Source organism: Triticum dicoccoides, chromosome 7A, assembly GCF_002162155.2.
Source record: "Triticum dicoccoides isolate Atlit2015 ecotype Zavitan chromosome 7A, WEW_v2.0, whole genome shotgun sequence".
NCBI classification, from domain to species: domain Eukaryota; kingdom Viridiplantae; phylum Streptophyta; class Magnoliopsida; order Poales; family Poaceae; genus Triticum; species Triticum dicoccoides.
The window spans coordinates 721,685,223-721,712,001 of NC_041392.1; the positions used below are offsets into that span (position 1 = coordinate 721,685,223).

General features: G+C 44.6%; 1 protein-coding gene across 1 annotated transcript; it reads left to right on the top strand.

Moving 5' to 3' along the window:
- On the top strand, positions 1-26,779 carry LOC119334050 (GDSL esterase/lipase At3g09930-like). Its single transcript, XM_037606721.1, has 7 exons — positions 1-372; positions 486-767; positions 25,081-25,168; positions 25,310-25,540; positions 25,733-26,022; positions 26,119-26,395; positions 26,500-26,779. The coding sequence occupies exons 1-7, from the start codon at positions 1-3 to the stop codon at positions 26,742-26,744; spliced, it is 1,785 nt and encodes a 594-aa protein (XP_037462618.1). The 3' UTR covers positions 26,745-26,779.

Consider the following 26,779-nt stretch of genomic DNA (forward strand, 5'->3'; position numbering starts at 1 on the left):
ATGGCCGAGAGGTACCCAGGTGACGGCGCAGCGAACGGCTTCGGCCGCCGCCACCTCCAAGAGCCGGAGGCGCGCCTGCTCTACGAGTTCGAGTACCCTGCACCCCCGGGCATGCGGGTGCCGGGGACGTGGAGGCTAAGCGCCGGTGGCGTCCTGGTGCCACCGTTGCCTGAAGGGGCGGTGCGGCAGGCCGAGATCGACCCCATCTGCTCGTCCCTGACGGAGGAGCAGCGGAACGAGCCGCGCTACGCCACCGACAGTCACATCCTCTGGACCATGTACTTCCAACGCCGCCGCGAGGTGCAGATCGCCTCCACCAACGACGTCATCCCGCGGGGACGCCTCAACGCCGCGGGCGGCGCGAGTGGTGGGGTGTGCCAGGACGCCGCATCCTCGACCACATCGACAACGGCAACGTGCCGCGCCTCGAGTACCCGCCGCGGCCGTCCTTTTCTCGCCGTCGTGGTAGCTCCTGGACGCCGCAGCGGATGGAGCTGGGGTCGTCCTCGTCCTTGGGCTTCGGCTCGCCGGCCGCGCTCCGCCCCATCAAGCCTGATCCGAAGGAGACGCCGCTCGGGCGCCGCACCCGCAGCGGCGCCCTCGTCATCAACAAGGGTGCCCGGCCCACCCAGCGCGGTTCCTTCCACCTGGTCCAGCCGAAGCCGGAGCCGGGACTGCTCTCGGTGAAGCGGGAGCACGTCGAGATGGCGGCCTACAACGACGAGTTGGCCCTCAAGTGGGCGAAGGAGGACTACGTCCGGAAGCAGGTACGCCACCAACGCCGGGCGTACGCACGCGGAGCTCCAGGTCCGACGCCGCGGGCGCGAGGAGGGCGGCGTTATCGTCCTCGACAGCTATGGGGAGGACGGGGCCGGGCCGTCCAGCGCGCCACCGCGCCTCGGCGGCCCTGGCCAGGGCTGCAATAGGGACGGCGCCGGCCCAAGCCAACCGCGCAACGACGACGAAGATGGCGACTACACCAGCTTCTACAAACTTCCGGCATGTAGACGATGACGACTGTGGCGGCGGTGGCGGCTAGACGTAGTTTGGCATAGTTTAGGCGTAGTCTGCAAGTTTTCGTGTTTTTTGTACAAATTTCAATGAAGGTTTACCGAGTTCGAGCAAAAATCGCCGAGTTTGCATATATTTGTATGGAACATCGCCGAAATCCGGGGCGACTTGTGGGCCGACAACTTGGAATAAAGTCGCCCCCCACGTGTCATTCTAGCGTCGGCTCACCCCCAGGCGGCACTTTTTCGGTGCCCTGGGAGGCCGAACGGCTGGAGATGCTCTCGGTAAATGAAGACGAAGAGAAAGCGATCGATGTTAAGTTGTTAACTCGGGTACCAGCGGATGGGTAAATGCCAATGAGTGGTGCGCCCGGGGATTGATATTAACTGTTGGTTATTTGTGTCAGTTTCACGCGCACATCGCGGCTGTGTGGCCCGTGCTTGGCCGAGAGATAGAGAGAAATTGTTTTTATATGTGGGATCTATTTGATGACGTGGACAACTTGCAATGACATGGTGCATAGTTGATGTGGACAATGTGCATGGTAGAAGAATAGAAAATAGTGGGGAGCAATTTCTTAAGAATAATAGACGATAGATAAAGCTATTGTTCGGATCCGACTTGTCCCGAGGAGGCCCGCTCCTTGTTGCGTGAGAATTTCTCCCCCACACTTGCCACTTTTTTCTTCCTTTTTCGTTGAGTGGGTGCTCCCCATGTGCAGGAGCTCTCTAAGTATAAATTTAGTGATGGATCAACCTATGGATGTAATGAAGCGCATCCCACATGCAAGAGCACTCTAAAATACATTAGTGATGGACCAATCTATAAAATGAAAAGACCGGCAACACACATGCATTCAAACTAGACGACGTCGGCGCCATGGATGAAAAATCGCATCGATTAAGAACTTGGCCAAATCAAAATATGATTTCGTCATTGTGTTCATTGTGATGAGATCTTCTTTGAAATTTGAGACCTTATGGACATGTTCTGATGAATATTGTCGAGAAACAATTTTACCTGAAAACCAAGTTCCCATTATGAACATGTTTCTTTGGCACATATCAATCAAATTGAGACATGTTTTGAAGCAAGTGTTCAATACAAACCTTACTTTTCTCTCACAAATAGGTAGGCCAACCGGGTGTTTGACACTATACACAATTTTAAGAGACTGCGCTTGTATTGTTTACAAGAAATTAATGTGACGATATGTAGCATGCAAGACAAATTTATTCATACAACTTCAAAGAAACTAGTATATGGTCTAAAAACACAAAAGGAACTAAATTGCTATACAAGCACCTTACCTTTTTTTGCGGGGTATACAAGCACCCTACCAACGACCGGAACACTTGTGAACCGTCCCAGATCGGATCTGAGCCCCCACGGCATCCCTCCCGTGGGGTGACTCGGGTGGTGGTGCGTGCCACCCTACCCTCCCGCCGCCCTCCCAGACCTGCGCAAAACCCCTAGTGGTGGCTCGCGGCGGGGCCCGTTTACTCTGATGCTCAGGGATGGCCAATGCGGGATGGCCTATCAAGGCGGAGGCGTCGGGAGAGCTCGGGGCTCGGTGGCACGGCGGCGGCGTCCTCGCGGAGGGCGAGCGACGACGCGGTATACCTCAGATTGGTGGTGGTGTCCATCTTCTCCGACGGAGGTGGTCGGCCTGATGCTGGGTGGTCGGATCTCGAGATCCGTCATCTAGTCCCGGCAGCGAGTCGGGGAGACATAGTTGCCGGTGAAAAGCGAGATGACGGTGGGCGATGGTGGTGTTCAATGCTGTTACCTTGATGAAGGCATCATCGTGTAACTATTATCGACCCACTCGTGCTGCTCCAGCGTAAACTCTAGGATCTCTTCTTATAGATCGGACGATGGCGGCATTGCGATGTCATTTCTCTCTTGGGAGCATAGTTTGTGGAGCATCACTGAAAGAAAAAGGTAGGAGGCGTGGAGAGGCTCCATCTTGCATGGAGCTTTGGTGGAGATGTCAAGTCATGCCTAGTCGACAGGTGCTACGCTATGTCATGCATGTTCGGCAGGTACTACGCACGACATATCTTCCAGTGTCTTCCTGTCTAGATGGACGAGCGCAGGGCGGTGGCGTCAACGGATAGCCGGACTAGCAAGGATGATGCGGATCTCTCTCCTGAAGATGGGTTAGCGGTTCGATGCTGATGTTGGCTTTTGATACGTGTGCATGTAGTGTACGCTTTAGGTCTGTTGCACCGGTAGTTGGTTCCAATATGTTATGTGGATGGATCAGTATGACACCGGTTTTAGATATGGGGAGTGAGAGCACTCCACATCATCGAGTTTGCAGGTGTGAGTGGTGGCTTTAGGTGGCTGATAACCCATAAGTATAGGGGATCAAACAGTTTTCGAGGATAGAGTATTCAACCCAAATTTATTGATTCGACACAAGGGGAGCCAAAGAATATTCTCAAGTATTAGCAGCTGAGTTGTCAAATTCAACCACACCTGGATACTTAATATCTGCAGCAAAGTATTTACTAGCAAAGTAATATGATAGTAGTGGTAATGGTAGCAAAAGCTAACGGTAGCAAAAGTAATATTTTTGGTGTTTTGTAGTGATGATAACAATAGCAACAGAAAATTAAATAAGCGAAGAACAATATATGAAAAGCTCGTGGGCAATGGATCGGTGATAGAGAATTATGCCGGATGCGGTTCATCATGTAATAGTCATAACCTAGGGTGACACAGAACTAGCTCCAATTCATCAATGTAATGTAGGCATGTATTCCGAATATAGTCATACGTGCTTATGGAAAAGAACTAGCATAACATCTTTTGTCCTACCCTCCCGTGGCAGCGGGGTCCTATTGGAAACTAAGGGATAGTAATGCCTCCTTTTAATAGAGTACTAGAACAAAGCATTAACACATAGTGAATACATGAATTCCTCAAACTACGGTAATCACCGGGAGTGGTCCCGATTATTGTCACTTTGGGGTTGCCGGATCATAACACATAGTAGGTGACTATAGACTTGCAAGATAGGATCAAGAACTCTCATATATTGATGAAAACATAATAGGTTCATATCTGAAATCATGGCACTCGGGCCCTAGTGACAAGCATTAAGCATAGCAAAGTCATAGCAACATCCAACATAGTGGATACTAGGGATCATACCCCAACAAAACTAACTCGATTACATGATAAATTTCATCCAACCCATCACTATCCAGCAAGCCTACGATGGAATTACTCACGCACGGCGGTGGGGATGGTTGATGATGACGATGGCAACGGATTCCCCTCTCCGGAGCCCCGAACAGATTCCAGATCAGCCCTCCCGAGAGAGTTTAGGGCTTGGCGGCGGTTCCGTATCGTAAAACGCGATGAATCCTTCTCCCTGGTTTTTTTCTCCCCGAAAGTGAATATATGGAGTCAGGGTTGAGGTCGGTGGAGCGTCAGGGGGCCCACGAGGCAGGGGGCGCGCCCAGGGGGGTAGGGCGCGCCCCCACCCTCGTGAACAGGTGGAGCCCCCCCGACTTTGATCTTCCTTCCAGTATTTCTTATATATTCCAAAATAAATCTCCATTGATTTTCAGGTCATTCCGAGAAATTTTATTACTACACAAAAATAACACCATGGCAATTCTGCTGATAACAGCGTCAGTTCGGGTTAGTTCCATTCAAATCACGAAAGTTAGAGTCCAAAACAAGGGCAAAAGTGTTTGTAAAAGTAGATACGACGGAGACGTATCAACTCCCCCATGCTTAATCCTTTGCTTGTCCTCAAGAAATTCAGTTGATAAACTGAAAGTGATAAATAAAACCCTTTACAAACTCAGTTTGCCCTTGTTGTTGTAAATATGTAAAGCCAGCATTCAAGTTTTCATCAAAGATTATGAACTAACCATAGTCACAATAATATTTAGGTCTCATGTTTACTCATATCAATGACATAATCAACTAGCAAGCAATAATAATAAATCTCAGATGACAACACTTTCTCAAAACAATCATGATATGATATAACAAGATAGTATCTCGCTAGCCCTTTCTGAAACTGCAAAACATAAATGCAGAGCACCTTTAAAGATTAAGGACTGACTAGACATTGTAATTCACGGTAAAAGAGATCCAGTCAAGTCATACTCAATGTAAACTAACAGTAATGAATTCAAATGGCAGTGGTGCTCTCTAACTGGTGCTTTTTAATAAGAGGATAATGACTCAACATAAAAGTAAATAGATAGGCCCTTCGCAGAGGGAAGCAGGGATTTGTAGAGGTGCCAAAGCTCGGTTTTGAAATAGATATGAATAATATTTTGAGCGGTATACTTTCATTGTCAACATAACAACCAAGAAATGGCGATATCTTCCATGCTACACACATTATAGGTGGTTCCGAAACAGAATGGTAAAGTTTATACTCCCCCTCCTCCAACAAGCATCAATCCATGGCTTGCTCGAAACAATGAGAGCTTCCAACTAACAACAGTCCCGGGAGAGTTTTGTTTGCAATTATTTTGATTTGATTTGCATAAAGCATGGGACTGGGCATCCTGATGACCAGCCATTTTCTCGTGAGTGAGGAGCGGAGTCCACTCCTCCTGAGAGTAACCCGCCTAACATGAAAGATACGGACAACTCTAGTTGATACATGAGCTATTCGAGCATACAAAACAGAATGTTTATTTAAAGGTTTAGAGTTTGGCACATATAAATTTACTTGGAATGGCAGGTAGATACCATATATAGGTAGGTATGATGGACTCATATGGAACAACTTTGGGGTTTATGGAATTGGATGCACAAGCAGTATTCCCGCTTAGTACAAGTGAAGGCTAGCAAAAGACTGGGAAGCGACCAGCTAGAGAGCGACAACAGTCATGAACATGCATTAAAATTAATCAACACCGAATGCAAGCATGAGTAGGATATAATGCACCATGAACATAAATATCATAGAGGCTATGTTGATTTTGTTTCAACTACATGCGTGAACATGTGCCAAGTCAAGCCACTCGAATCGTTCAAAAGAGGATACCACCCTATCATACCACATCACAACCATTTTAATAGCATGTTGGCACGCAAGGTAAACCATTATAAGCTCCTAGCTAATTAAGCATGGCATAAGAAACTATAATCTCTAATTGTCACTGCAAACATGTTTATTTATAATAGGCTGAATCAGGAACGATGAACTAATCATATTTACAAAAAACAAGAAAGGTCGAGTTCATACCAGCTTTTCTCATCTCAATAAGTTCATCATATAATCATCATTATTGCCTTTCTCTTGCACGACCGAATAGTGTGGATAATAATAATAGTGCACGCGCATTGGACTAAGATGGAATCTGCAAGGATTCAATTCAAGAGAGAAGACAAGGTAATATGGGCTCTTTGTTAGATCAACAATAGTGCATATGAGAGCCACTCAATCATTTTAATAATGGTCTTCTTCTCTTCACACCCAAAGAATACGAAAATAAATAAAACTATTTATACGGGAAAACTCCCAACAAGCAAAAGAAGAACGAGAAATGTTTTTGGGTTTTCTTTTAATTATTACTACTATAGGAATGGAAAGTAAACTAGCTGAAAGCTACAACTATTTTTTTTGTTTTTCTTAAGGTTTATTAAACACACAAGAAGAAAGCATAAAAAAGAAAAAATAAACTAGCATGGATGATACAATGAAAAAGTATGAGCACCGACAACTAGCAATGAGTGTGTGAATATGAATGTAATGTCGCTGAGAAATACGTACTCCCCCCAAGCTTAGGCTTTTGGCCTAAGTTGGTCTATGGCCACGGCTGGCCTGGCGGATATCAAAGTAATAGTTGGGGTCGTACTTGTTGGGGAACGTAGTAATTTCAAAAATTTCATACGCACACGCAAGATCATGGTCATGCATAGCAACGAGAGGGGAGAGTGTTGTCCACGTACCCTCGTAGACCAAAAGCGGAAGCGTTATATCAACGTGGTTGATGTAGTCGTACGTCTTCACGATCCGACTGATCAAGTACCGAACGCACGGCACCTCCGAGTTCTGCACACGTTCAACTCGATGACGTTCCTCGAACTCCGATCCAGCCGAGCTTTGAGGGAGATTTCCATCACCACGATGGCGTGGTGACGATGATGATGTTCTACCGACGCAGGGCTTCGCCTCAGCACCGCTACGATATGACCGAGGTGGATTATGGTGGAGAGGGGCACCGCACACGGCTAAGAGATCCAAGGGATCAATTGTTGTGTCTATGGGGTGCCCCTGGCCACGTATATAAACGAGTGGAGGAGGGGAGGGGCCGGCCCTCTCTATGGCGCGCCCTAGGGGAGTCCTACTCCCATCGGGAGTAGGATTCCCCCTTTCCTAGTAGAACTAGGATCCCTTCCGAGTAGTAGGAGTAGGAGAGAAGGAAAGGGAAGGGAAAAGGAGAAGGAAGGAAGGGGGCGCCCCCCTCCTTAGTCCAATTCGGACCAGCCCATTGGGAGGGGTGCGGCCACCCTTTGAGGCCTTTCTCTCCTTTCCCGTATGGCCCATTAAGGCCCAATACGAATTCCCGTAACTACTCGTTACTCCCAAAAATACCTGAATCACTCGGAACCTTTCCAATGTCCGAATATAGTCGTCCAATATATTGATCTTTACGTCTCGACCATTTCGAGACTCCTCGTCATGTCCCCAATCATTCCGGGACTACGAACTCCTTCGGTACATCAAAACAAATAAACTCATAACATAACTGTCATCGAACTTCAAGCGTGCGGACCTACGGGTTCGAGAACTATGTAGACATGACCGAGACACGTCTCCGGTCAATAACCAATAGCGGTACTTGGATGCTCATATTGGTTCCCACATATTCTACGAAGATCTTTATCGATCAGACCGCATAACAACATACATTGTTCCCTTTGTCATCGGTATGTTACTTGCCCGAGATTCGATCATTGGTATCTCAATACCTAGTTCAATCTCGTTACCGGCAAGTCTCTTTACTCGTTCCGTAATACATCATCCCGCAACTAACTCATTAGTTGCAATGCTTGCAAGGCTTAAGTGATGTGCATTACCGAGAGGGTCCAGAGATACCTCTTCGACAATCAGAGTGACAAATCCTAATCTCGAAATACGCCAACCCAACAAGTACCTTCGGAGACACCTGTAGAGCACCTATATAATCACCCAGTTACGTTGTGATGTTTGGTAGTACACAAAGTGTTCCTACGGTCAACGGGAGTTGCATAATCTCATAGTCATAGGGAACATGTATAAGTCATGAAGAAACACTACTAGGAAAACGGCTATAGATGAAATGGACACTAATGCACGTGGTGCGCCATTAGAATATAGCAATGGCGCACCACATACAGGTATGCCATTCCTAATATATTACTAATGGCGCACCTGGTGTGCGGTGCGCCATTAGAAGTTTTCAAAAAAAACAAAAATTGTTACTAATGGCGCACCGTGGGTGTGGTGCGCCATTACTAGTTGACATAGTAATGGCGCACCACACCCACGGTACGCCATTAGAAGTTTTGGAAAAAAGTAAAAAAAGAATAAAAAAATTTTGTTAGTAATGGCGCACTGTCCACTGGTGCGCCATTACTAAGTTTTTTTCAAAAAAAATCAATTTTTTATAAAATTTTTTCAAAACTAGTAATGGCGCACCGTGGGTGTGGTGCGCCATTACTAGTTTAACTACTAATGGCGCACCATCCCACGGTGCGCTATTACTAGTTTGCTCGGCTTCCACCGATTGCACCCCCCTGTGGACCGCCTTTTCAGTTTAAAAAAAATAAGAAAAATTAAAAATGTCAAAAAAATAAAAGAAAATAAGTTTGCCATGTGATATGTGGTCTAGTTGTTGGGAAAATTTACAAATATAAATTTCAACTTTATTTGCAAAATCTCTCTGGAAATTTGTAAAATGGGCATAACTTTTGCATACGAACTCGGATTAAAAAGTTTTATATATGAAAAATCATCTACTCGAAAAGTTACATCCGAATTTAACTGGGGGAACCCCGTTAAACATTTTCAAAATCCCCAAAAACCTAACACAAAAGAAGTTACGGGGCTTTCAAGATCTAGAGGCAAAAAATTCAAAAAAAAGGTTTTGATTTATTTTCAGAAAATGATACGTAATTCAAAAAAAAAGTTTGAAATATTTTTCAAAATTTCATCATAGTCATGAACATGAACAAAGTCCTAGACATCAACAAGGTATAATAGGATTGATATGCTAGATATATTAACAAGTGCCTGTGAAGTGAGCTGTTGCTGGTGTTGGATAAAACTCTGATGTTAAGCATGCTTGGGCTGGAGTAGTGTGAGGATGGGTGACCTTTCGGGAAGTTTGACCATGGAGTGCGATTTGATCTGAGATTAAGCATATTGACCCGAGATTAAGACATAATGACCTGAGATTAAGAAAAAAACGAAAAAAAATTGATTTTTTTTGACAAAAATTGAAAAAAAATCTGAAAAAAAATTGTTACTAATGGCGCACTTCTATGTGGTGCGAGATTAAGAAAAAAAACGAAAAAAAGTTTGAATTTTTTTGACAAAAATTGAAAAAAAAATCTAAAAAAAAATTGTTACTAATGGCGCACTTCTATGTGGTGCGCCATTAGAATACCAGATTCTAGTGGTGCACCACAGGTGCGCCATTAGAAAAAAAATTCTAATGGCGTGATGCTAGTGGCGCACCAGTAGTGCGCCATTAGTAGCGAAAATAGGTGCGCCACTAGCAGCCCTTTTTCTAGTAGTGAAAGCAATAGGTCAAGTAGAGGCATACTAGTGACACTCTGTTTGTCTATGTATTTACACATGTACTATGTTTCCGGTTAATACAATTCTAGCATGAATAATAAACATTTATCATGATATAAGGAAATAAATAATAACTTTATTATTGCCTCTAGGGCATATTTCCTTCAGTCTCCCACTTGCACTAGAGTCAATAATCTAGTTCACATCGCCATGTGATTTAACATCAATAGTTCACATCACCATGTGATTAACACCCATAGTTCACATCGTCATGTGACCAACACCCAAAGGGTTTACTAGAGTCAATAATCTAGTTCACATCGCTATCTGATTAATACCCTTTACGACGAACCTTTTGTCACCTTCATAATCGAGAAACATATCCTTATTCCACTAAGGATAATTTTGACCAATGTCCAGTGATCTACTCCTAGATCACTATTGTACTCCCTTGCCAAACTCAGGGCAGGGTATACAATAGGTCTGGTACATAGTATGGCATACTTTATAGAACCTATGGCTAAGGCATAGGAAATGACTTTCATTCTCTCTCTATCTTCTGTCGTGGTCGGGTTTTGAGTCTTACTCAACTTCACACCTTGTAACACAGGCAAGAACTCCTTCTTTGACTGTTCCATTTTGAACTACTTCAAAATCTTGTCAAGGTATGTACTCATTGAAAAACTTATCAACTATCTTGATCTATCTCTATAGATCTTGATGCTCAATATGTAAGCAGCTTCACCGAGGTCTTTCTTTGAAAAACTCCTTTCAAACATTCCTTTATGCTTTGCAGAATAATTCTACATTATCTCCGATCAACAATATGTCATTCATATATACTTATCAGAAATGCTGTAGTGCTCCCACTCACTTTCTTGTAAATACAGGTTTCACCGCAAGTCTGTATAAAACTATATGCTTTGATCAACTTATCAAAGCGTATATTCCAACACTGAGATGCTTGCACCAGTCCATAGATGGATCGCTGGAGCTTGCATATTTTGTTAGTACCTTTAAGATTGAAAAAACCTTCTGGTTGCATCATATACAACTCTTGTTTAATAAATCCATTAAGGAATGGTTTTGTTTATCCATTTGCCAAATTTCATAAAATGCGGCAATTGCTAACATGATTCGGACAGACTTAAGCATAGATACGAGTGAGAAACTCTCATCGTAGTCAACACCTTGAACTTGTCGAAAACCTTTTTGCGACAATTCTAGCTTTGTAGATAGTAACACTACTATCAACATCCGTCTTCCTCTTGAAGATCCATTTAATCTCAATGGCTCGCCGATCATTGGGCAAGTTAATCAAAGTCCATACTTTGTTCTCATACATGGATCTCATCTCATATTTCATGGCCTCAAGCTATTTCGCAGAATCTGGGCTCATCATCGCTTCCTCATAGTTCGTAGGCTCGTCATGGTCAAGTAACATGACCTCTAGAACAGGATTACCGTACAACTCTGGTGCGGATATCACTCTAGTTTACCTATGAGATTCGGTAGTAACTTGATCTGAAGTTACATGATCATCATCATTAGCTTTCTCACTAATTAGTGTAGTAGTCACAGGAACAAATTTCTGCGATGAACTGCTTTCTAATAAGGGAGCAGGTACAATTACCTCATCAAGTTCTACTTTCCTCCCACTCACTTCTTTCGAGAGAAACTCCTTCTCTAGAAAGGATCCATTCTCAGCAACGAATATCTTGCCTTCAGATCTGTGATAGAAGGTGTAGACAACATTTTCTTTTGGGTATCCTATGAAGACGCACTTCTCCGATTTGGGTTTGAGCTTATCAGGTTGAAACTTTTTCACATAAGCATTGCAACCTCAAACTTTAAGAAACGATAGCTTAGGTTTCTTGCCAAACCATGGTTCATACGGTGTCATCTCAACGGATTTAGATGGTCCCCTATTTAACGTGAATGCAGCTATCTCTAATGCATAACCCCAAAACGATAATGGTAGATTGGTAAGAGACATCATAGATCGCACCATATCTAATAAAGTACGGTTATGACGTTCGAACACACCATTACACTATGGTGTTCCAGGTGGCGTGAGTAGTGAAACTATTTCACATTGTTTTAACTGAAGGCCAAACTCGTAACTCAAATATTTTACTTCTGCGATCATATCGTAGAAACTTTTATTTTGTTACGATGATTCTCCACTTCACTCTGAAATTCTTTGTACTTTTCAAATGTTTTGGACTTGTGTTTCATCAAGTAGATATACTCATATCTGCTCAAGTCATCCGTGAAGATCAGAAAATAATGATACCTGCCGCGAGCTTCAATATTCATCGGACCACATACATCAATATGCATGATTTCCAACAAATCTGTTGATTGCTTCATTGTTCCGGAGAATGGAGTCTTAGTCATCTTGCCCATGAGGCATGGTTCGCAAGCATCAACTGATTCATAATCAAGTGATTCCAAAAGTCCATCAGCATGGAGTTTCTTCATGCACTTTACACCAATATGACCTAAATGGCAGTGCCACAAATAAGTTGCACTATCATTATTAGCTTTGCATCTTTTGGTTTCAATATTATGAATATGTGTATCACTACGATCGAGATCCAACGAACCATTTTCATTGGGTGTGTAACCATATAAGGTTTTATTCATGTAAACAGAACAACAATTTATTCTCTTACTTCAATGAATAACCGTACTGCAATAAACATGATCAAATCATAGTCATGCTCAACGCAAACACCAAATAACAATTATTTAGGTTCAACACTAATCCCGAAAGTATAGGGAGTGTGTGATGATGATCATATCAATCTTCGAACCACTTCCAACAAACAACGTCACTTCACCCTTAACGAGTCTCTGTTCATTCTGCAACTCCCGTTTCGAGTTACTACTCTTAGCAACTGAACCAGTATCAAATACCGAGGGGTTGTTACGAACATTAGTAAAATACACATCAATAATCCGTATATCAAATATACCTTTGTTCACTTTGCCATCCTTCTTATCCGCCAAATACTTGGGGCAGTTCCGCTTCCAGTGACCAGTCCCTTTGAGGTAGAAGCACTTAGTTTCAGGCTTAGGACCAGACTTGGGGTTCTTCACTTGAGCAGCAACTTGCTTGCCGTTCTTCTTGAAGTTCCCCTTCTTCTCTTTGCCCTTTTCTTGAAACTAGTGGTCTTGTCTACCATCAACACTTGATATTTTTCTTGATTTCTACCTTCGTTGATTTCAGCATTACGAAGAGCTTGGGAATCATTTCCGTTATCCCTTGCATATCATAGTTCATCACGAAGTTCTACTCACTTGGTGATAGTGACTAGAGAATTATGTCAATCACTATCTTATCTGGAAGATTAACTCCCACTTGATTCAAGCGATTGTAGTACCCAGACAATCTGAGCACATGCTCACTGCTTGAGCTATTCTCCTCCATCTTTTTAGCTATAGAACTTGTTGGAGACTTCATATCTCTCAACTCGGGTATTTGCTTGAAATATTAACTTCAACTCCTGGAACATCTCATATGGTCCATGACATTCAAAACGTCTTTGAAGTCCCGATTCTAAGCCGTTAAGCATGGTGCACTAAACTATCAAGTAGTCATCATATTGAGCTAGCCAAACGTTTATAACGTTTGCCTCTGCTCCTGCAATAGGTCTGTCACCTAGCGGTGCATTAAAGACATAATTCTTCTGTGCAACAATGAGGAAAATCCTCATATCACGGATCCAATCCGCATCATTGCTACTAACATCTTTCAACTTAGTTTTCTCTAGGAACATATCAAAAATAAAACAGGGGAGTTAAACGCGAGCTATTGATCTACGACATAGATACGCTAATACTACCAGGACTAAGTTCATGATAAATTTAAGTTCAATTAATCATATTACTTAAGAACTCCCACTTAGAAAGACATCCCTCTAATCCTCTAAGTGATCACGTGATCCAAATCAACTAAACCATGTCCGATCATCACGTGAGATGGAGTAGTTTCAATGGTGAACATCACTATGTTGATCATATCTACTATATGATTCACGCTCGACCTTTTGGTCTCCGTGTTCCGAGGCCATATCTGTTATATGCTAGGCTCGTTAAGTTTAACCTGAGTATTCCACGTGTGCAACTATTTTGCACCCGTTGTATTTGAACATAGAGCCTATCACACCCGATTATCACGTGGTGTCTCAGCACGAAGAACTTTCGCAACGGTGCATACTCAGGGAGAACACTTGTACCTTGATAATTAGTGAGAGATCATCTTATAAAGCTACCGTCGAACTAAGCAAAATAAGATGTATAAAAGATAAACATCACATGCAATCATAATATGTGACATGATATGGCCATCATCATCTTGTGCCTTTGATCTCCATCTCCAAAGCATCATCATGATCTCCATCGTCACCGGCATGACACCGTGATCTCCATCATCTTGATCTATATCAATGTGTCGTCACATGGTCGTCTCGCCAACAATTGCTCTTGCAACTATTGCTATCGCATAGCGATAAAGTGAAGCAATTATTTGGCGCTTGCATCTTATGCAATAGAGAGATAACCATAAGGCTTTTGCCAGTTGCCGATAACTTCAACAAAACATGATCATCTCATACAACAACTTATATCTCATCACGTCCTGACCATATCACATCACAACATGCCCTGCAAAAACAAGTTAGACATCCTCTACTTTGTTGTTGGAAGTTTTACGTGGCTGCTATAGGCTTAGCAAGAACCGTTCTTACCTACGCATCAAAAACCACAACGATAGTTTGTCAAGTTGGTGCTGTTTTAACCTTCTCAAGGACCGGACGTAGCCACACTCGGTTCAACTAAACTTCGAGAAACTGACACCCCACTACTAGGAAAAGGCCTACTAATGCCGCACCAGTTTTGCCTACTAATGGCGCATCACTGGTGCACCATTAGTATCATGCCACTAGTATTTATTACTAATGGCGCACCACTAGTGCGCCATTAGTATATGGCGCACCACCCAGTGCGCCATTAGTATATAACACCATGCGCCATTAGTATGCCTCCCAGGGGCCATATTTAACCATGTGCTTTGGCACACTAATGGCGCACTGCGGATGGATGCGCCATTAGTATACTTGGCATACTAATGGCACACTGTTTGGTGATGCGCCATTAGTATACTTTGGCATACTAATGGCGCACTCTGTAGTGATGCGCCATTAGTATGAATATTAGGTTTTCTTTATTTTTCTGATTTTTGCACAGGTTACAAAATATATTATTTGAAAGAATATAGACAGTAGCACACAGCAACAACAGATTCATTGAATACAATAGAAGATTAGTCTCCGAATACAATTCATCATATTAGTCTCCGAATTCAAAAGACCGAACAAAGATAAAACATTACAAGTCTCGAGACCGCGAGTATCGAGTTTGTCTTCACATTACAAGTCGATATCGATCATCTAAACTACCATCACATAGAAGAGAGCTGCGGTCATCACGATGAGCATCATCGCGATGAAACTGGTCTTCATCCGGTTCCTCCAACGCCCCCTCCTCTCTCCCGCTAGATAGCGGGCGTATCTAGATTACGCCTCCGCCCTAGTGGTGTACCCTTTGTAATTGTTACCGCTGAAATGGTGAACCTGTCTCCGACACTCCTCCCAGTCGTCGTAGACTCCGGAAACCTTACCCTTGTACACGACATAGGACGACATCTCTATGCACAAGCCAAACAACAAACAAAACATACATAAGCAATATATAAGTATGCAACAAAAGGATCGCAAGAGAAAAGCAAGACATTAATAGCACGATTCATGGTCCTACTAATAAATAGCATCGATTACATCTAAGTTGAACGACTGTCCAAACCAAAGAGACATACAATTCTTTAATGTTTAATTACAACATGAGCCAATCAATGTTTCAAAACTACACATCACTACTTCCGACTCGACTCATGGACAGGAGCGTGGATGAAGCCGCTGTCTGTCGTGATGGTCATGAAATCGCGGGCGTTGTCAGCCTGCATTTGTAGCATTCCGTCTATCTCAATGTTGGACGGTTGATATCTGAGGAAGAACTGCCACGAGGTATGAAGGACATCTTGATGGATGATGTCCGCAAACTCCGACTGGATGCGAAAGAATTCTTGTCTGATGTCCGCGTCCTGGATTGCCGACAAGCTCGCGGCCCAATCTTTGAGATTATTTGGTAGCAGAAGGTGATGATGGTCCCTTACGATCGCCCGCATGTGATGGAGGGCATAGTAGGCATCCTTCTGACCGCCAGGCGGCTGCTTGACGCAGCAAAACGTCGTATTGTGGGTGAACACGTGCTTGCCGTACTTACGAACTGCCCTGGTGAAGGTGCCTCCAGATTTGGCGTAGCCAGGGAGAACATCATCAAGAACTTTCTTGATATTTGTGTAGTCTACCTTGGAGTTACAGTTCGGGTCGAAATACGTGGCCATGGAATATTTCGGGCTTAAGAGGATGAGTGTGCAATGTGTGTCACTACACAGAACACGAAATGTTAGAAAAAAAAGAACGATCGAAATCTAAGAAATCATATGTTACGGGGCGGTTAAGGGATGACTTACTTGGGAAAGTAAGCCACAAGGAAGTTATCCTTATCTGGGTTTGCCAGAATGACGTCTTCGAGGTGTGAACTTGCGACTTGGCGGTCCCCAGTGCTGCTCAAGAGCTTGGCACGCATGTAGAAGGGGTCGACGATCACGATGTCTGGGGTCTTGTCTCTAATGATCCGTATCTCCATACTCAGCAAAAACAGCCGAACGAAGGTGTACTGCAGCGGATGAAGGTTAAACATAGCAAAGATGTCATCAAACCGCAGGACAATCGTACCCCCGATGTCGCCATCCATAAAGCCCTTGCCCTCTGCCACCTTGGCCATGAAAACCGGGTATGCCACATCATTCTCTCTGAGACGCCGCTTCTCCAAAGAAAGAACACTGTCGTGCACACTCCGCATAGCACCGGTTGCAGCACTGAGCATATTTGTCGGTAGTATCGCCCTACCTGCCACATGCACCCTCCTCGAGATATCCTTAGGTGAAGGTGGCCTGTCCTGAGCACGGATCGTACTCGGTGCCGGCTGGCTCGCACCGGCGCCCTTTTTAGTCTGCCGTTTCCGGCCCTTCTTCTTGATCTGCTGTAATGGGACCGAGTTCTGCTCACAGACCGCCTTCTTGAGCGTGTTGGGGCTGATAATATTTGGCACCTCCGCTATCTGAGGCTTGGCGAAGGCGGCAGCTGGAGGCGTCTCCTGAGAACTGAACGCCAGACGACGCCTGTTGCAATTGGATTTCTTCGCCGTACCAGCTAGATCGCGGTCGTCTTGTTTGGGTTCTTGAGAAGGACGCCCGCAGAACTCGTTACCGTACCCATGTTCGGCAAAGTACTTATCGACGTTGGTAAATGTACCATCGTTGTTGTCGTCGTGTCCGGATCCTATGCCATATGCATGTCCGGATCCTGTGCCATAGGGATGTCCGGCATGTCCGGTAGCGTTGCGGCGTTCTTGCCATGGCTTGGCGCCGGCACGACTGGCGGTCTTGTCTGTGGGGTGGTGTCCCCCGCCCCCAAACGAATCTGGCTCTTCGGCCAAAGCAGGGGCCAGCTTACGCAGGCGCTGAGGGTCATCTCATCTTCTTCGTCGGCCCTAGCGGGTCGAATCGGAGGTAACAGCTCATCGCAGCCTGGCAGCACCCGAACCACTTCAACCCTATACATTGTGGGTGGCATCGGATTACCGTGGAACACGGGGTTGCCTGGTTGAACGATTCTGCCCTTGGCGACATCGACCAACTCGCCGCCCACGAAGTGCAGGAGAGTGCAAGGAACGTCGGCGGCACCCTGCGAAAACATGTAGGGCGTCAGGATGCCCAGTCAAAGGCAAGGAGATGAAGTCCTCGGCCGAGAGGCTTAGTTACCGTGATGCCGTCGAGCTCGGCTAATGTCGAGGCACCGCCAACGGCGGGCGTGCAACTGACGGAGGGGCCGCTTGCTGGCGAGGTGCCGGCCGGCGTACACCCGGGTGCATTAAGCTCCAATGCCGGTGTCGGAGACACCAATACCGCCGCCGCCGGAGACACCAATGGCGCCGCGACCGTAGACACCAATACCGCCGCCGCCAGAGACACCAATGGCGCCGCCTGCACGTTGTGCGAGTTGCTGGCCGTGAAGCTGGGAATCGGGGGCGGCCCCTGTTGGCCACCCGCAATCCACGTCGTTATCCCATGAATCAATGTAGGCATAATGCCGGTGATCGTCGATCCCACTTGTTGTTGCACTTGCTCTTGGACCATCTCCGGAATCCGTGCCACTTGCGCCTTGAGTGCTTCAACTTCGCGCGACTGGCTTTCTGAGCTGGTCTTTTTCTCCTTTCGCCCACCAGCGGCATAGTATGATGACCATTTTGTGGACAAGCCTTTGCCGGCCACACGACCAGCTGACGTCGCCTTATTGAGCTTATCCCTATTTTTCATTACGTTCAACGCCCTATTCAAAGGGGTGTCGAAAGGGGAGCTCTGAGACGACCCGCGCTACTGCTTTCTTTGTCCTGCGGAAGGAACATGAACCATTTAGAAATATTGGGGATTAATTAGAATGCAACCATATGGAGCTAATTACGCGGGGGTGTATTCCTTACCAGAACAAGCTCAAGCTCCTTGGTCTTCGGATCCGTGGTAAGCTCCTTTGTTACCGGGTCCTCCTTGTTCCGGGCCCTGAGAAAGTTCCTGGTCTGCTTGTCACTGTATTTCTCGAAGCGGGGAGGTAGGCCTTGCTCAGCACGCTCCGCGTCCTCCTTGTCCCATACAGGCTCCGCCACTCTGTAACCGCCGGGACCGAGTTGGTTCTTGGATATTTCAAGTTCTTCATAAAGATAAGCAGATATAAATCCCAAGTGACTCAAAGAATAGAGCTATGCTCCCCGGCAACGGCGTCAGAAAATAGTCTTGATAACCTACAAGTATAGGGGATCACAACAGTTTTCGAGGGTAGAGTATTCAACCCAAATTTAGTGATTCGACACAAGGGGAGCCAAAGAATACTCTCAAGTATTAGCAGCTGAGTTGTCAATTCAACCACACCTGGAAACTTAATATCTACAGCAAAGTATTTAGTAGCGAAGTAATATGATAGTAGTGGTAATGGTAGCAAAAGGTAACAATATCAAAAGTAATATTTTTGGTGTTTTGTAGTGATGATAACAATAGCAACGGAAAAATAAATAAGCGAAGAACAATATATGGAAAACTCGTAGGCAATGGATCGGTGATAGAGAATTATGCCGGATGCGGCTCATCATGTAACAGTCATAACCTAGGTGACATAGAACTGGCTCCAATTCATCAATGTAATGTACGAATGTATTCCGAATATAGTCACACGTGCTTATGGAAAAGAACTTGCATGACATCTTTTGTCCTACCTCCCGTGGCAGCGGGGTCCTATTGGAAACTAAGGGATATTGATGCCTCCTTTTAATAGTGTACCGGAACAAAGCATTAACACATAGTGAATACATGAACTCCTCTAACTACGGTCATCACCGGGAGTGGTCCCGATTATTGTCACTTCGGGGTTGCCGGATCATAACACATAGTAGGTGATTATAGACTTGCAAGATAGGATCAAGAACTCTCATATATTGATGAAAACATAATAGGTTAAGATCTGAAATCATGGCACTCGGACCCTAGTGACAAGCATTAAGCATAGCAAAGTCATAGCAACATCAATCTCAGAACATAGTGGATACTAAGGATCAAACCCTAACAAAATTAACTCAATTACATGATAAATCTCATCCAACCCATCACCGTCCAGCAAGCCTACGATGGAATTACTCATGCACGGTGGTGAGCATCATAAAATTGGTGATGGAGGATGGTTGATGATGACGAAGGCGACGGATTCCCCTCTCTGGAACCCTAAACCGACTCCAGATTAGCCCTCCCGAGAGAGTTTAGGGCTTGGCGGCGGCTCCGTATCGTAAAACGCGATGAATCATTCTCCCTGGTTTTTCTCTCCCCGAAAGTGAATATATGGAGTCAGGGTTGAGGTCGGTGGAGCATCAGGGGCCCACGAGGCAGCGCGCGCCTAGGGGGGTAGGGCACGCCTCCCACCCTCATGGACAGGTGGAGGCCCCCCTGACGTGGATCTTCCTTCCAGTATTTTTTATATATTCCAAAATAATTCTCCGTTGATTTTCAGGTCATTCTGAGAACTTTTATTTCTACATAAAAATAATACCATGGCAATTCTGCTGAAAACAGCGTCAGTCCGGGTTAGTTCCATTCAAATCATGCAAGTTAGAGTCCAAAACAAGGGCAAAAATGTTTGCCAAAGTAGGTACGATGGAGACGTATCAGTGGCTTGATGTATATATGTTCTTATTAGACCTTTGTTGAATAATTAATAAAGATGATTGTATGCATCGATTGATGCGGAGGCCAGGGGTTTAACATCATTTTCCAAAAAACACCCTACGAACGCCTCTAGGCCATTCTCCCTCCTGTCCTCTCATTGCCCCTCCACTGGTGGGCCGCAAAGACCCGGCAAGGCGTTTCATGCGCATCAGGGCTCACCTGGTGATGCAGGCGTGATAGTGATGTGTGGCACTCTCAATGGAGTGGTGCGAGCGCGCATTGGGCGCGGAGGTGCATGCTATGCTGGGATGCTGGCTAGGCCCGACTGGGTGCGTTTGTGGTAGTGACAGCCGTTGGGTAAGGATGTGGCCCAGCAAGTGTTCAACAACCATGCCTTCAAGAAGGAATAATGATCAAGGGCTATTGTCACTGGATCCAACCATTAAAGGCCAGATTCTATGTTTTCATCCAGAAGAGCAAGTACGAACATATCCGGTCAACGACTTAAATACGGTAACGACGCAAGATCATTATTTCTAGATATAACCCACTAGGGCGAGACCTTGTGATTTCACCATGAAGCTTGAGAACATGTTCTCAAGAAGCACCACCAAATCGGGTCAATCGTATGTTGTCGCCGCCACTTCTCTGTGATCCCAACAACTATAGGTGCCTGGCTAGAAATTCCGTCGTTGCCACTGCACAACCATGCCTTTTTGTCAAGCCGCTATCGTAGATCACATCTCAATGCCGAAGGCAAGCTAGTCAGTGTGAGAGCGACCACACTTCATAAAGGAGCCTTTCGACTGCATCCAACAACCTCTTCAGAACGAGCTGCCGACAGTAGGAACTATATTTAGAGAGATGAACCATAACCAAGAGCCATCAGTGGACGCCGCAATCCGCAGATGGGCAATGCTAGACTAATGGAAGTATTCTCATAGGATTTCTGTTACGGACTTACGGAAGAGTTGTGGTTGGAGAAGATTAGGGAAGAGAGGCCACCAGCGAAAATCAAGGAGGGTTGGTTGGTGAGAGAGCAGCCCGTAAAATCAGTCCGTACTAGAATTCCGTAGGTGTAGCATTTTTGTCGGCAGATCGAGCGAGATAGCACCACCACACACATTAACTTGCAGCGTCGTCCTAGGGAACCGATCGGAGGAGAGACTACCGCACCGGTGTGACCTCGCCGATTGCCCACAAGGGTACCAGCTGATGAGGCGGCCGCATGCTTGCCGCTCCGTCTTCCTGTCTCGGAACTGCGGTGTTACCATGATCTGCCCACTCCAACTTGAAGCGCCGACTAAGGAAAAGTATACTGTATGTACGCATATACATCAGCAAGTCAAACAATGAAAAGTTGTGCCATGAAAGTTATACCCTATGTATACCAGTAGTTGTTCGTGCAGAATAGTAGGACCTAGCTAGCTATGATGGTTGTCACTATACATTGTCAATCGTTCTTTCTATCGCTTCGGAATTTTTCTTTTTGTTCCTTTGCTAGCGTGCTTCTTTGTGTGTGTTGGCTGTGTGCATCTTAGTTATGCAAAGGTCGGGTGTAGCTCATTATAATTGTATGCCTTGATGCTATATTTTGAGTCAATAAAGCCACTCTTTATCGAAAAAAGCTAAGACCCGCCACATTAACTCTCAAAAGACTTGTCCTGAGTTGAATGACAAGGTCAAGGAAATTACACATGATCCAGCTTTTGTTGCAGAATATCATGTTCACAGCGGGAGTAGTACATTTCGTGCCGTTTACTAGCTAGAGCAAAAGAAATGTAAACTTCATTAGTCATTGTGTTCCTTTCTTCTAGCTACTAATAAATATAGTTTGAAAGATATATCTATGGAAGAGATGATCACAACACATACATGTGATGTTCTAAAAAAACACATACATGTGACCAGTCTCAATTGCGACTAGAAATATATTTCATATGTGGTTTGTACATCGTGTTCAGAGAACTGAGCATTAATTTTAATTCACTTCCAATAATTTTTGTCCACTTTCTGGACCGCGTGCAGAAAGTCAGTACATGCAAACTTGGCATCGCTTAATCCAGCGGTTATGCATATGTACTAAAGTTAATACAAAGTTGAGTCATCTATTTTGGAACGAAGGGAGTATACAAGACCACTTAATCTTGTCTCGAGTCAAACAAACTGTTTTTTGTTTGACCATGTTTAGTAAAAAATATCAGCATCTGCTCTATCAGGTACTGTACATGTCAGATATTTTCCTTGTGAACTTGATAGTTTGACTTATACAAAGAGAAGATTAAATGGCCTTGTATACATAGACGGAAGGAGTACTAATCGACGCATAACACACTAGACCGCAGTGAACATATGTACATTACGTGGCATCTGCTTTTTTCTCAGCATTTTTTATCTAGGTTTCATCCCATGTCCAAAATGTGAGTTTGCTAAAGTTTCTTTGGTCATCTCCCTGTGACCTTGCGTGAATGCAGATCAACCTAGACCTCATGCCCCATCATCGAGCAATAGGAATGGGTAGTCATCAGCAAGCAACAGTCCAAGGGGGCATGATAAGGAGTCTCACGGTGCCGGAAAACCGAAGTCTGAAGGAACAAAAAACAAGTGAACTATATAGTTTCATACTCATGGATGGTAACAATATATTGTTCTACTTATGTACATACTGCACACGTCAAACACTTTGTCTTATTCAAACCAATCTTGTTTTTTCTCAGGCAAGCTACGATGTGTGTAGCAGTTCAATTAGGCGAAGCATCGAAAAGATCACAGCCGTCTGATCTTCGATCGACATACTCTGTCTCTAAAACAATGAATACTAGTATATGTGTATTGTACTCTCTGATAAGTTGATTGTAATTAAGTCGCTATGTAGGGAACTAAGAGGAATATATGAATCAGTTACATGTAACAGTTTGTAATTGACTCTCGACGAATTTGCACGCTGCCCCTAGTCCATATGTATCTTGTGTTGTATTGAGTTCACATATATTGTATTTCGGATTTGGGGTTGTACTAATAAGTATTCGAGTGTGTGCAACTCACAGAAATTATTCGTTTATCTTAAAATATTTTACATGGATGTTAAGGAACTAAAGGTGCTCTACGATATGTTGTTGCTCCAAATACTTGGGTGCAGGGGACAGCAAGGCTAGCTAGAACACACGAGCACTTGCAGCACATGTCAGCAAGGACGATGAAAGGCTCCTGCCCTGGCCTTGAACCTCACATCTAACACGGCGTTATGAATGCGCACGGCAGAGCGGGTGCCAGCCCAACTCTAGGTAAGTTTGATTCTCCAGTCTAGGTGGTCGGGTGGGACTAGGCCCGTCTCCTGAAATTTGCAGGCCAGGGAAAAATGAAATAATAGGCCCTATATTGTACAGAATGCATATAACTAAAGAACTAATAAAACTTAAACTTAGTGTTTTCGTAAAACATTAATGCATGATTTTTCTGTTTTGTAAACCAAGCAAGAATCATGTGAATGAACTCCTATTCTCGAGATAACAACATAGAGAACACCAAACCTTAATTCGAACGAGCTACTATCTTAAAAAATTTGGAGCATGACAACCTGAGCAACTCGCCAACTGTCTTGCCCAAACAATTTGACTGTAGCGCAAAAGATGAAAATAACAAAATTAGTGTAATGATGCACGTGTACACAAAAGTTAAAAAAATTGTTGAATATAACTTTTGCCAAGATAAACTGGTGGTTTTATTTAATATTTTGCATACTTTTTAACAACTATTCTCAATATACAGATCAGAACAACTTGGTCAGACCGTACTGATTATAACTATTTGAGTATCTGTACCTCTCAAATGAATTTTGAATTGGACCGATGGTTTGAGATATAAAGCATTTTGAATATTGAATTTTGATGAAAACTTTGATGACATCAGTTTTTTTTTCGTATTTTCTACATGCATGCATATATATAACGAGGTATTCATTCTGAACGTCAATGGTTTTATTTGTGCAGCTCGCAATTCAAGTATTTCATTCTGAAATTTTATAAACATACACATTACATGCTTGGATTTTAAGGTATGCATGTAGCTTGGTCTCCAAAATGCCCAACTCGGCAGCGATTGCAAAATGCATGCACTATGTTTTTATATAGCAGTCATATTGTACTTGGGATTGTAGTAATTATAAGTATCTTAGTGTGTGTACCCCACACCCTATAGCGATTAGACGACGTCCTGTGCTAAGAGTCTTTGGTCCAAACCAAACTTTTTAGTAGCCGGCTATAGCCCAGCTATAGCGGGGCTATAGCCCGCTAAACTTTCGAAATAGCTGGCTATAGGAGCTGATTTGGAGGGCCGCCGCTATTTGACATAGCCCGCTATTTAAAACATTAATCCAAACACACGAACAAACATTTGAAATAGCGTGCTATAACATCACTATGGCGTGCAATAGCACGCTATAGGTTTAGAAAGGGTCCGCCGCTAACAGGCTAAGTGCTATTTAAAACTATGATTTTATCACGCATGGTAAGGATCTCTCTCTCTCTCTCTCTCACCTCTGGTGTGACTTCCAGGTTGCGGCCCAACCGATTCCTGAATTGAGGTGCAGGGGTAGAACTTTGTACAAGGATTCCTGAATCCAGGTGGCCTTGTAGGACTTTCAAATTAACAGGTACAGGTAGGACGCACCATTCTATCTACCTGTCGTTCAAAGTTTGCTACACACGATTCTTGTATCTATTGGTTTCCCAAGACGTTTCTTCGTCTCCACGTTGACGCATGCATTCTTATTCTGGCCGCGGCTATAGCTACAAGCGTACGTACGTGGGATTGCTGACTCCATGTGCAATACGTACCTACCTACCGACAAGAAAAATCTTCTATAAATATAGCTATAGGCTCATGCAGGGCCACAACCATCCAGCTCCCCATAGCCGCCTCCCGGGGCCTCGTAACCACGAAGCTCATGCCGACCGTCTTCTGCCTTCTCCTTGTCGTCCTTGCATTGGGTGGTAATGCACATCATAAACTCATTACTGCCTTGCTTTAGCTTTTAGATATTCCTTGCTAGCGCGATCTACAAGTATACATGTTAGTTCGACCACGTCATGTTCTTCATGCATGCACTAAGACATGATTGATCTACGTTACAGGGGCTCGTGTGGAGGCTCGAGGCACACCTTCGGCTGATCAGGGGTCAAAGAACCAATGGTCCAGCATGTTCGTCTTCGGCGATGGCTTCGTCGACAACGGCAACCTCCCAAAGACCGACACATGGCGTCAATGGAGCTATCCCTATGGCTCCTATCTCAACTCCCGTGGATCTGCGACTCCTGTTCCAACTGGACGCCTTTCCAACTATTGGATTCAATCTGACTTCATCGGTACGTAGCTAGATATATACTGGTATGCTAGATAGAAAAAAATATTTTTGAGCACGTACAACCTTATATCTAAGACCATCCAAAATAATCCATCATATCAAGGCTCTAGATCATTTAGTTCTGACCCTTACAATCTTATATGTGTTGTACTAAAAATAATCCTTCATATTTATTGATTTATTTCCCTTGCAGCAAGGATCTTGGGCCTCAATGAAGCCCCTCCATCGTACAGGCTCACGCCACATCTATCTTGCGACCCATCTGGCATGACCTTTGCTTTCGGCGGTGCTGGCGTCTACGAGGTGCCGGACAAGAAGGTGCCGACCCTTGCCACACAGGTTAATGCTTTCACGAGGCTACTTAATACTGGGGTCATCTCAAAACAACAGCTTCAGAGCTCCGTCGCTCTCGTCTCCATCTCCGGCAGTGACTACATGACTGGTGCCAACGTCGACAATGCCTTCTTGAGTAGCTTCGATGATGTGAGTAGTAGTTAGCAGACTCAAACTTGCAAACACTAACCAGTATGCAATTACTATATACCCAGCTTCTTACCAAGTAACATCTCTTGCATGCAGATTGATAGTTATATTGGGAATGTGACGACTGAGATTGCGAAGAACGTGGGGAAGCTACAGAGGCTAGGTGTGAGAAAGGTACTAGTGAACAACATGCATCCCATTGGCTGCACGCCTTTGCGGACTAGTGCGAACAACTACACGACATGCGACCTTCTGGCAAACTATGCCGCAACTGTGCACAACAACAATATAGAACACCTGATGGGGAACAAGAATAATGCCCACATACTGGACCTCTACACTGCCTTCACTGACATCGTTAATCACGCCCCGGGTAAGTACTCGTACTTTATATGTCTGCACGCGCAGGATGCAAATTAAGTCCGGTTTCACATGTATGCACTTTATTCAACGTCTGTTGGAACTGTGTGTATGCAGGTGAAGGGTCGGAGCAGTCAAACAATTTCAAGCGCAAGCTAACACCTTGCTGTGAGGCTTCCACCGAGCTGGGGTACTGTGGACAGGTTAGCCCTTCAGGGAAGCGCCTCTACGACCTATGCAAGAATCCTGAAAAGAATTTCTACTGGGATGAGACTTACCCGACGACCGCTGGGTGGGAAGCTGTTACAGAGGCACTAGAAGAACCTTTGAGGGAGTTCCTAGATCGGGACTATGTTCCATGATTTCTTTGTAATTTAGGTTTTGATCGATCCGTTGC

Coding starts and splice junctions, on each gene's coding strand:
- LOC119334050 (XM_037606721.1), top strand. CDS start 1: ATGGCCGAGAGGTACCCAGGTGACGGCGCAGCGAACGGCTTCGGCCGC. Junction 25,169..25,309: donor TGTCGTCCTTGCATTGGGTG/GTAATGCACATC, acceptor TCTACGTTACAG/GGGCTCGTGTGGAGGCTCGA. Junction 26,396..26,499: donor CATCGTTAATCACGCCCCGG/GTAAGTACTCGT, acceptor GTGTGTATGCAG/GTGAAGGGTCGGAGCAGTCA.